Source organism: Chrysemys picta, chromosome 22 (assembly GCF_011386835.1).
Source record: "Chrysemys picta bellii isolate R12L10 chromosome 22, ASM1138683v2, whole genome shotgun sequence".
NCBI classification, from domain to species: Eukaryota; Metazoa; Chordata; order Testudines; family Emydidae; genus Chrysemys; species Chrysemys picta.
In genome coordinates this window covers 4544292-4556375 of record NC_088812.1, presented here as the reverse complement: position 1 = coordinate 4556375, position 12084 = coordinate 4544292, and the positions used below count along the sequence as shown (strand labels likewise).

The 12084-nt window shown below is 53.8% G+C and overlaps 1 protein-coding gene across 2 annotated transcripts in view; it reads left to right on the top strand.

Moving 5' to 3' along the window:
• Positions 1 to 12084, top strand: part of LOC101953192 (complement C3) — a 219455-nt gene that overhangs the window by 33124 nt on the left and 174247 nt on the right. The window contains exons 15-19 of one of the 2 annotated variants that reach the window (XM_008174762.4): positions 7595 to 7756; positions 8909 to 9038; positions 9783 to 9854; positions 10693 to 10893; positions 11523 to 11634. The exons of the other annotated variant lie outside the window; for it this stretch is intronic. Of the exons in view, the coding sequence (XP_008172984.2) occupies positions 7595 to 7756; positions 8909 to 9038; positions 9783 to 9854; positions 10693 to 10893; positions 11523 to 11634 (677 nt within the window). The remainder of the gene's footprint in view (positions 1 to 7594; positions 7757 to 8908; positions 9039 to 9782; positions 9855 to 10692; positions 10894 to 11522; positions 11635 to 12084) is intronic. 2 annotated transcript variants of the gene reach the window in all.

The following is a 12084-nucleotide window of genomic DNA, read 5'->3' as shown; positions in this document are numbered from 1 at the left end:
TTACTTACAATTTCTGTAATTTTAGATCTCTCGTTTCAAGTATCTTTTCAGGAGATGGGTTACCTGCTTGGTCTCTCTCTCTCTCTGTCCAGAGAGGGAACAAGAAAGAGAGCACAACAAAACCTCTCCCCCTCCCCCCCGATTTGAAAGTATCTTCTTTCCTTATTGGTCCTTTTGGTCAGGTGCCAACCAGGTTATCTGAGCAACAGAGGGTCCTGTGGCACCTTTAAGACTAACAGAAGTATTGGAGCATAAGCTTTCGTGGGTGAATGCCCACTTCATCAGACGCAAGGGATGCTTTTTACAGATTCAGACTAACACGGCTACCCCTCTGATACTTGACAGGTCATTTCAGCTTCTTAACCCCTGTGACAAAGTTCCTCCGCTGCCTTGGTGGGTTCTGTGCTTTCTGGTGGATTTGCTCACCTCAGAGGTTTTCGGCAGTCCTCAGTTTGGCTTCTTTTGTTAGTAGCACAAACCTGCCGTTCATTCAGCTAACTTCATCACTAGCCAGCAGGGGGAAAAGGAGGAGAACAATCCCCTGCAGTCTCTGCTGGCCCACCTAATGGGTCGGGGGACGGGCCAGAGACCTTCCCCTCTGGTGGGACCCACAGTCCAGATCAGCTCCTCTTATATCACATAGGGAGTTGGAGGAGTGGGACAGGGGAAACCCAGGCCCGCCCTCTACTCCAGGTTTCAGCCCAGAGCCCTGTGGATTGCAGCTGTCTTTAGTGTCTCCTGTTACAGCTGCGTGGCAGCTACAACTCCCTGGGCTACTTCCCCATGGCCTCCTCCCAACACCTTCTTTGTCCTCACCACCAGACCTTCCTCCTGATGTCTGGTAACGCTTGTACTCCGCAGTCCTACAGCAGTACGCCTACTCACTCTCAGCTTCTTGCACACCTCTTGCTCCCAGCTGCTTGCACACCCCTCACTGACTGCAGTGAGGTCGTTTTTAAACCAAGTGCCCTGATTAGCCTGCCTGTCTTAATGGATTCTAGCAGCTTCTTAATTGGCTCCAGGTGTCCTCATTAGTCTGCCTGCCTTAATTGGTCCCAGCAAGTTCCTGATTGTTCTGGAACCGCCCCGTTACCTTACCCAGGGAAAAGGGACCTGCTTCATCTGAGGCTACTGTCTCTCCCTTCGATCACTCTCCTGTAGCCCTCTGCTACCTGGTTGCTGGCTGGCTAGTGGACCTCCCCCGCAACCCTCAGTTCTTCTTCGAGTGCTTGCTCATGTGTATTCCACTGTAGGTGTAGGTGTGCATGCCCGCCACGTGCACCGATGTCGGAAGTTTTTCCCTTAGCAGTACCCATAGTGGGGGAGCACCGCTGCAACCCCTGGAGTGGTGCCTGTATATTGTGCCATAAAGGGGCTGTGTGCTCCCCCCACCCTCAGTTCCTTCTTGCCGCCAGTGAAGGTAGTCGGAACTTCTGCTCCAGCAGTTGCTGTAGCTTCTATCCTTGGTAGTACCTCAATCGTTACTAGTTCTGCAGTTAGTAGCCTGGCCCGGGGCATACCCGGGGCTACTTGCTGAGGGTGCGGCGGTAGCGAAAGCAGCTCTCCAGGCTGCCTCGGACGCAGCTGACACGGCGGCTCATTTGATGGCCACAGCGATCTCCATGAGACAGGTGTCGTAGCTTTCCCTGTCGGGGCTGTCAGTGGAGTCCCAGGCTCTGATGCAGGACCTGCCATTTGGTGGCAAAGCATTGTTTGCAGACCAGACAGACACCCGTCTGCACGGGATGAAGGACTCCCGCACCACCCTGCAGACACTCGGTCTGTACATCCCGCCGGCCAAGGACAAGCCCAGACCACAGCCCTTGGCTCCCCCTGCATGGGGCAGATAAGAGCCCCCACCCAAGAGGCCTAGGGACCAGAGGCACAGATCTCAGCATCAATCCCACTCGGCCCCACGCCCTGGACCCTTGAAGGGCAAGAGGCAGGGCAAGAGGCGTTTTTGACTGTTTGTGGGGGCCCACCCGGCGTGTTGCCAGGGAACGCCCCCCCAGTTAATAAAGTTAGTTTTTGGCAACCGTTTATCAGCCTTCAGGGTACATTGGTCCCGTATAACATCGGACCAGTGGTCCTCAGTACCATCTCCGAGGGGTACAGGCTGCAGTTCGTTTCAACCCCACCGCATGACCCTCTGCCCCGGGATGCCCCGTGGGACCCGGAGCACGCCCTTCTGTTAAGTAAGGAGGTGACTCGCCTCCTCACCTTAGGTACCTCAGGAATTCCGGGACGGGGTTTTACTCCCAGTACTTCCTGATCCCAAAGGCGAAAGTTGAGCTCAGGCCCATCCTCGACCTGTGGAATCTCAACCAATTTCTGGTTCGCTACAAATTCCATATGGTGTCCCTGGCCTCTATTGTCCCGTCCCTGGACCCGGGAGATTGGTTCGCAGCCCTGGACCTCCAGGATGTGTACTTCCACATCCACATTTTCGAGGGCCACAGGCGTTTCCTCCGCTTCCTGGTAGGGAGAGACCACTACCAGTTCACGGTCCTCCCCTTTGGTCTTTCTACGGCCCCCAGGGTTTTCACCAAATGTATGGCGGTGGTCGCAGCCCACCTCAGGAGGAACGGGCTGCAGATCTTCCCCTACCTGGACCACTGGCTGCTCAAGGGCAAGTCTCGGTCCCAGGTGCAGGTGCAGATGGAATTCCTGCTAGACACCTGCACGAGTCTAGGCCTAGTGGTAAACGAGGAGAAATCCACGTTAGCCCCGGTTCAGTGCATACATTTCATAGGGGCGCAGTTAGACTCGCTGGTGGCCACGGCCTCCCTCCCCCGGGACAGGTTCGAGACGCTCAAAGGTCTCATCGCCTTGGTCATGGCCTTCCCGGTGATGACGGCACAGATGTGCCTTCAAATCCTAGGCCATATGGCAGCATACATCTTCGTGGTGCGACATGCAGGGCTCAGGATGAGGCCCCTCCAGCTTTGGCTGGCTTCCCACTATTCCCAGGCCAGGGACGGCCTGGACAAGGTCGTCAAGCTGCCACACTATATAGTGGCCGACCTGCAATGGTGGTCCCTCCCAGGCAACATGCTCCAGGGTATCCCCTTCTGGGAGTCCCCTCCCTCACTAGATCTGGTATCGGATGCTTCAGACCTGGGATGGGGAGCCTATGTGTGGAACTTCAGGACCCAGGGCAGATGGTCACCCTCGGAATTATCCCTGCACATAAATATCAGGGAACTCAGGGCGGTACGCCTAGGGTGCGTGGCCTTCCGCCAGCACTTAGGAGGGAAGGTGGTCAGAGTCCTCACAGACAATACGGCCGCAATGTATTATATCAACAAGGAGGGGGACACACGTTCAGCGGCCTTGTGCCAGGAAGCCCAACTCCTGTGGGAGTTTGGTATAGCCCAAGACATCCTCCTGAGGGCCTTTCACCTGCCCAGCAAGCGCAATACGCTCGCGGATCACCTGAGCAGGTTTTTCTCCCAACAACACGAATAGTCTCTACGCAAGGAGGTGGCCACGCGTCTCTTCCTGTGCTGGGGCACTCCCCAGGTAGATCTGTTCGCCACTGCCCAGAATCGCATGTGCTCATGATTCTGCTCCAGGGCGGGGGAGGGCAAAGGGGCGATATCGGACGCATTCCTGATTCCATGGGTGGGCCACCTGTTCTACACCTTCCCACCCCTTCCCCTGATAGGCAAAGTCCTACAGAAGGTGAAGGTGGACGGGGCATGAATTATCCTCATAGCCCCGGATTGGGCCCATCAACATTTGTATGGGACCCTCCTGCAGCTTTCGGTGGCCCCCCCCGCACAGGCTGCTGCTTCGGCCGGACCTCCTCTCCCAGGAGGGAGGACGTCTGCTCCATCCCAACCTGGCCGCGCTCCACTTGACAGCGTGGGTGCTCCATGGTTAAATGAGGAGGAGGGGAGGTGTTCGGAGGGTGTTCGACAGGTCCTGCTAGAGAGCAGGAAACCATCCACCCGTCGAACCTGTTTGGCAAAATGGTATCGGTTCTCCAGGTGGGCGAGGGGAAAGGGTACTTCCCCCTCCTCCGCACCTCTCCAACTCATCCTTGATTACCTCCTGTCCCTTAGGTCCCAAAGGCTGGCGCCCTCCTCGGTCAGGATGCACCTGGCAGCCATCTTGGCCTTCCATCCCCTGGTGCAGAGCCACTCGGTGTTTTCATACTACATGATGTCCCAGTTCCTGAAAGGACTGGATCGGGCCTTCCCGTACGCTAGACCCCAGTCCCGCTCTGGGACCTGAATCTTGTGCTCTCCCGCCTCACAGGGCCCCCCTTCGAGCCCTTGGCCACGTGTTTTTGGTCCCACTTATCGTGGAAAGTGGCGTTCCTGATGGCCATCACCTCAGCCCGCCGGGTCTCGGAGCTCAGGGCCCTGACCTCCGAGCCCCCATACACGGTCTTCCATAGGGATAAGGTTCAGCTCCGCCCCCATCCGGCTTTTCTGCCGAAGATGGTCTCAGCTTTTCACATAGATCAGGACATTTTCTTCCCGGTCCTCTGTCCTAAGCCCCATTCCTCCAACGAGGAAGGGCGCCTGCACATGTTAGATGTGCGTAGAGCGCTGGCTTTTTACCTTGACAGAACCAGAGCATTTAGGAAATCCCCCCAGCTGTTTATTGCATCGGCCGAGCGCATGAGGGGGCGACCGGTTTCCACCTAGCAGATCTCCCGCTGGATCACCTCGTGCATACGCACTTGTTCTGACCTGGCAGGGGTTCCCCTGCCTCTTATAGTGACGGCTCATTCGACGAGAGCTCAGGCCTCGTCAGCGGCCTATGTGGCTCACGTCCCTATTCAGGACATCTGCAGGGCTGCTACGTGGTCCTCTGTCCACATCTTCTCATCACACTATGCGATCGTCTCCCAAACACGGGATGACGCAGGGTTTGGTAGGGCGGTGCTCCACCCGGGTAACCCTTAAAACTCCTACCCACCTCCGTCAGATATAGCTTGGAGTCACCTACAGTGGAATACACATGAGCAATCACTCGAAGAAGAAAGGACAGTTACCTGTTCCGTAACTGGCGTTCTTTGAGATGTGTCGCTCAGGTGTATTCCACATCCCGCCCTCCTTCCCCTCGGTCGGAGTTGTCTGGCAAGAAGGAACTGAGGGTGGGGGGAGCACACAGCCCCCTTTATGGCACGATATACAGGCGCCACTCCAGGGGTCACAGTGGGGCTCCCCCACTACAGGTACTGCTAAGGGAAAAACTTCTGGCACCGGTGCACGTGAGGAGCACACACATCTACACCTACAGTGGAATACACCTGAGCAACACATCTCAAAGAACGCCAGTTACGGAACAGGTAACTATCCTTTGCTGCTGCTCCTGCTGTAGACTCCTTTGTGGGGGGGGGCTGCCTGCTCGCTCCCCAGAGGAGGCGAGCGAGGGGCCAGCCTTTGTTCAATCCCGCCTCCGCCTCCTTCGGGAGATGGATCATGGCTCCCGCTTCTTCTATGCCCTGGAGAAAAGGAAAGGGGCCAAGAAGCAGGTCATCTGCTTCCTGGTGAAGGACAGCACCCCCTGCATGGATCCAGCAGAGATGTGCGAGAGGGCCAGGGCCTTTTCTCCCCGGAGCCGACCGATCCTGACACTCGCAGAGTGCTCTGGGATGGACTCCCGATGGTCAGCACGGGCGACCGAGACTGGCTAGAGCTGCCTCGCTCTCTGGCCAAGCTCTCAGAAGCCCTCCGCCGCATGCCCACCAATAAATCTCCGGGCCTGGACCGGCTGACCGTGGAGTTCTACCACATGTTCTGGGACGTCCTCAGCCCAGACCTTGTCACCGTCTGGGCTGAGCGGGGTCCTCCCTCTCTCATGCAGGTGAGCCTTGTTTGCCTTATTGCCAAAGAAGGGGGATCTCCGTGACTTACAGAATTGGCGTCCCATATCGCTCCTCAGCATGGATTACAAAATCGTGGCAAAGGCCATCTCACTGCAGCTGGGGTCCGTGCTGGTGGATGTGGTCCGTGCTGGTGGACGTGGTTCACCAAGACCAGACCTACGCCATCCCGAGCTGAACCATCTTTGATAACCTATATCTGCTCCGGTATCTCCTGGAGCTGGGGTGTAGGGATGATCTGTCGTTCGCTCTCCTGTCCCTGGATCAGGAGAAGTCATTCAACAGGATGGACCACGGGTATCTCCTGAGCACTCTGCGAGTGTTAGGCTGCGGACCCCAATTTGTGGGTTTTCTCCAGGTGCTGTACGCCTCCGCAGAGTGTCTGGTCAGGCTCAACTGGACCCTGATCGAACCGGTCAGCTTCGGGCGGGGAGTACGGCAGTGGTGCCCCCTCTCGGGCCAGCTGTACCCTCTGGCGATCGAGCCCTGTCTCCTCTGCCGGAGGCTGACAGGGTTGGTGCTGTGAGAGCCAGAGCTGTGGCTGGTCCTGTCGGCAAACGCCGATGACGTTCTCCTTGTGGTCCAGGACCAGGGCGACTTGGCACAGGTGGAGGCTTGCCAGGCCATCTACTCGGCAGCCTCCTCTGCCCGGGTCAACTGGGTCAAGAGCTCTGGCCTGGTGGTCGGGGATGGGTGGCGGGCGAGCTCCCTCCCACCCACGCTTCAGGCCATCCGGTAGAGCGCGGGTCCGCTGCTCTATCTCAGCCACTCAGCCATCCGGAGAACTGGCATGGCTTAGAGGGCAGGGTGATGGAGCGGCTCCGGAAATGGACAGGACTACTCCAGTGCCTCTCCCTCTGAGGGAGGGCACTGGTGTTCAATCAACTAGTCCTGTCCATGCTCTGGTACCGGCTCAACACCCTGGTCCCAGCCCCGGGCTTTCTGGCCACCCTCTGGAACCTCATTAGTTGTCCCCTGGAATCATTTGGCTTCCAGGTCCTGTAGATCCTCCCCTTAGTCTTGGGAAAGGTCCTTTAGCAGTGGGCCCTCCCACTTCCTGGATCCCAATAGGATCACTCTCCTGTAGCCATCTGGCCTGCCCCATCACACCCCTTACAGGTAAAGTGATTCTGTACCTCTGGCCAGGAGGAATTTGATGTTACTGCATACATAAACATCAGGATGTTACCCTTCCCTTTATATTTATGACAGATGTGGCAGTCAGAATTGATTCCAGCTCCCTCTCCCAGGGCTGGGCTGGAGTAAGATGCTAATTTTTGGCCCCTGAATTCAGCAGATGTGACTCCAAATGCCTATGGGGACCTGATTGTGATGTAACTACAAATGCTGAGCTGCTGTAACGCCAGTTAATTGCTCCTAATTTACACCAGTGTGAGATCAGAATCGGGCCCACAGAGCAGATCCATTACATTTCAAACTTCTTTACAGATTTCTCAGGGCTGCCTGAGGGACAAAGTCACCTTTCCATCATGGCTGGAACAAAGGGACTTCATGGACATTGAGTCCGATTCTGCTCTCAGTTTACACCAGCATGAATATGGAGTAACAGCACTGAAGTCAGTGGAGCTACTCCAGATTTACACAGCTGCCCCTGAGATCAGAACCAGGCTTTTGGATGCTCAAGAAACATGAGGTCTGACGTCCTTTTCTCCTATGTTTTGCAAAGGACAGGTTATTAGCTGCTCCCTCTGCTTTAAAACAAAACCTCTCCCTTCACTCTCTTTCATACAGCTAGTGGTGACCGGAGCTAGCGATGAAGACGGGGGAATCCATGAGCCAGGAACTGAAATAAAACTCAAGCTGGAAGGAGACCACAGAGCTTATGTCGGCCTGGTGGCCGTGGACAAAGGAGTCTACGTTCTGAACAAAAAACACAAAATTACACAATCTAAGGTGGGGCATGAAAGATGTTGGTTGTAACTTGTGATGTTTTATAGCGGGAAATGCAGCTCGGCTCTTATCCTTGCTTGACACTCCAGGATGGCGAAAAGGGAAGTGAGCCTTTTGTTTGCAGACCTGCTGCTTGGGGTGTGAGCTCCACTGTACTTTAACTGAACTGGGCCGGGCCTGGTCAGTACTTGGCTGGGAGACACCCAGTGAAACCCAGGGTACTGCAGGGAGCTGTTCTGCACACACTAAAGGACACCCTGCCCTTGGGACAGTGTTCACTCAGATGGTGCTGGGCTGTAGGGAGCTGTGCGGGTGATGCAGTAGGGGGCGCTCTCCCTTCAGAGGCAGTTCTCACCCCAGTGCCCATGGTGGTGCTGTACATCAGGGAGTGGGGGTGTGCTCAGGAGGGGGCGCTCTCCCTCCCCCAGTCAGAGCTGAACCCAGTGCCCCAATGCGGCGCTAGGGGGCGCTGTGCTGCATTGAGTGGAGTGGGGGCTCAGCAGGGGGTGCTGTCCCCTCCCAGTCAGTGCTGAACCCAATGTCCCAGTGCAACATTAGTGGGTGCTGTGCTGCAGGGAAAAGCGTTAGTGACTCAACAGAGGGTGCGCTTTCTTCTGAGTCAGCGCCTATCAAGGTTCTAGGGGATGCAATGCTACTGAAACTGCCCTTTCTCAGCTGACATATCAAACAGAGGTTCTGGTCATTAAATGTCCTGTGACCCGTACCATAAGGGTCAGGCCCCGGGTGTTCTGGCTGAATTCTAACTTGGATATTTAATTTCTCTCTGCCTAACATCCTCCTCTGTCTGGGTTCAACTGGTTGCATAATTCTTTCTTTCTCCTCCTAAAATCAGTTGTGTTGCTGGTGCAGAATGGCTGTTGTGCTCCATCCCAGAGGTGGCCGCATTTCAGTGGGGACTGAGTTGCAATAAATCCTTTGCTTACAGCTCAGATTTTGCTTTCATTTACACTGCTGCAAACACGGAGCTAGTCAAAGGAAGTCAGTGGAGTTACTGCAGATTGCACAGTTGTACCTGAAACCAGAATCTGGCTCAGAGCCTGTATAATGCTTTGGGATCATGCTGGATGGCACCGTATAAATGGGAGGTACCATTGTTAACAATAATCTCTCAACCATTGTGTTTGCACCTCACAGATCTGGGACTCCGTGGAGAAGAGTGACATTGGCTGTACAGCTGGCAGTGGAAAGAACAATCTGGGGGTATTTACGGATGCTGGATTGGCCCTGGAGACGAGCAATAGGATTTCCACAGTCCAGAGAACAGGTATCACTCTATAGAGCTGAACGGTCGCCATGAGCGTTGGAGGAAGGGAGGAAAGAGTCAGCAAAGCAAGACACAGTAACCTACGGCGTGAGCCCGGGGTAGGGACATCAGTCTAGCAGGGCAAATCCCACTGGAACGGCCTAGGAATGGAAATGTTGGGGTTACCGTGGGGGATGAGAATAAGGTCCTGAATTCCCACTGGCCCCCACCTATTAAAAAAAGAGGGATTAATTTTAAGAATGGGATGGTTCCGAGGAGGGGATTCAAAGACCTTCTCTTCTAGTCCACTGGGTTTCTCCCATTTCCAAAGTATGTTTCTTCCCCCTGGCCTGGAAGGGACGGGCAGATGGTTGGTTCGTCTCTCTGACTCTCTCTCTACCCCAGGCTGCAGGCTTTTGGGGGCAGCGCGCTAGGAAGTAGGAAGGAATGAAGCCTCCTTCACTCTCCTCTCTTTCTGGTTGCCCTGGCTGACTGAGCATCTGCCCAACAGGTCTTATGTGGCTGGGACAGGAAGGAGCAATATCTTATGTGCCAAAATGGCTTTTCTGGTTTTCTGATTTCCCCCTAAATCAACGGGATTCCGCTCATTGAGCCATAGACCATTCTCGGAAATTTGGGAACTGACCGGATGTGGTGTTCGAAAGTTACCCTGTTACATCCAGACAGAGACATGGCAGTAAGTTGAGTGTAGGGCCTCACTCGGTGGGTGGGTTTTCAGTTTCTGTTTCTCACTTCCTTCTGCAGATCCAGAGTGTCCCCGGCCAGCAAAACGCCGGCGTCGCTCCGTTCAGCTCATTGAATATAAGGCAATCAAAAGTAGGTACTAATCAGGGGGTTTGCTGTCCTTGGTCAAAGCAAGCATGCGAAGCAGGAATGTGATTCCCTAGTGTGACCAGTTTCACCCTGCTACAGCCTCCTGCCAGCTGCATTTCTTGTAACATGAGATGAGGGAGTCTGGATAGACTTCCATATGAGGAGAGATTGGAACTGGTCAATTTATAGAGGTATAGAAAATAATGAATGGTAAATTGCTCTTTGGGGCACAGAACGTCTCTCTGTTCTGTGTTGGTAAAGCCCCCAGCACTGTGGGGTTCTGGGCCATGACTGGGGACCCAAAGTGCTACTACAGCTCAAATAACAACAACAGGTACATTGTTACATTACCCATATAAGCACAAGGAGACACTCAACCCAACTGAATGGTTTCTAATTAAGAATTTATAAAAGGAACTATTTTCATACACGATGCATAATTAACCCATAGTACTCACCACCACAGGATTGTACTGAGGCCAAGGGCCTAGCAGGATTCAAAAAAGGATGAGCCATTTACATGGAAAAGGAGGATGTTCACCATTCCATAGGATAGAATTTTTTAAGAAGAACTATACATCCTCATGCTTCAGGGCATGAGCCAACCTCTGACTGGGGTCAGGAAGAAACTTCTCTGTGGGCAGGTTATTCCACTATGCGGTTTCTTGCACCTTTCTCTGAAGCTGCTGGTGCTAGTCACTGTTAGAGACAAGATACTGGATTAGAGTAGAGTGCCAGTTCCTGTGTTCTTTCTTAGGGCATGTCTAGCAGTAAATTAATGAGAGAGAGTGAGGACTAGAAGAAATGTGGTAGGAATGATCTTCTGGCTTTTACATTTCAGCGGCAGATTACCAGGACCGGAAGCTGAAGAAATGCTGTGAAGACGGGATGCACGAGAACCCCATGGGGCACAGCTGCGAGAAGCGGGCTGGGTACATCCTGGATACGGATGAATGCAAGAAGACCTTCCTTGATTGCTGCCATTATATCAAGACCATACGGGACAAGCTGCAACAGGAGCTCCACCTGCAACTTGCAAGAAGCAAGTACCAGGGTTTCAATATCTCTCAGAGGAGCAAGGCTGGGGGGATTGTTAGACAAATAAGACCGCGGCACATGAACCAACCCTGCTCATGTTCACAGATCCCCCCAGGGGGAGATGGGTATGAATGCAGTGGCAACAATCCTATTGGTGTTGCACCATGTTGATATGGGGACCCAGATGAGTCAGGGTAATAACCTCTTCACAGGTCGCCGCTGAGGTTTAACCTTTGTTTCTAAAGCACAGTCCTCTACCACTTGAGCTAAAGGGGTAACTAGGAATAGTAGTAGGCACTTACCCTTTGCAGAATATCCAGTAGAGGGCGCACATGTAGCACTGAGCCAGTGGCTTATACCAGTGTTATAGGAGCCCGGAAAAGGCTAGCTCCTGGGGGAACAGGAAGGCAGGCATGGAGAGGAGAAGAAGCCTGTGGCTTCCCCTCCAGCCATTCAACCACACTCCAGTTCCTGCTTTTCTGGGCTGGCAGCATCAAAACTTGGCAACATAGGTCAAATCACGGATGCTTTCAGGTCAGTTCTAGAGGAGGCCAACCCCCGAATCCTTTCAGATTTGCCCCATCCCAATCAATGTCACTGCAGAGTCAGACGGTCTGTGATTTCACTTTCCAGGTGACTTGGATGAAGATTTCATGTCCGACGAAGATATCACCTCAAGGAGCCAGTTTCCAGAGAGCTGGTTGTGGCAAGTGGAGCAGCTGACTGGGAAACCAAATAAACTGGGGTAAGAGCATGTGGCCGTGCCACTCCCACTCATCAAAGGGCCACATTCAGACGTGGCATGGTGTAGCTCCCACTGAAGTCAGTGTCTCTGCACAGCAAGATCCCCAGTGCAGCCGGGTGGAGTATTTGTCATGAATTAGGTCCATCATTCAGCAGCTGATCCATATTCATAGAGTCACTCCTAGATTTTAAGGCCAGAAGGAGCTGTTAGATCATCTAGTCTCACCTTCTGCATAATAGAGACCAGAGAATTTCATTCAGTTACTCCAGTTTTGAGCCCATATTTAGGTACCTAAAAGAACTGGCCCAACTTCCAGAGGTGCTGGGCAGCGAGCGGTATCCCCTGGCTTCAGCCCTAATGAAAAACTAGGCTGCTGATTTAGGTGCTAGAATAGGATGTAGGTGTCTGGCTGTTGAGTGTTGGCCTTTTATCCTGTTCAGGAACAGTTCC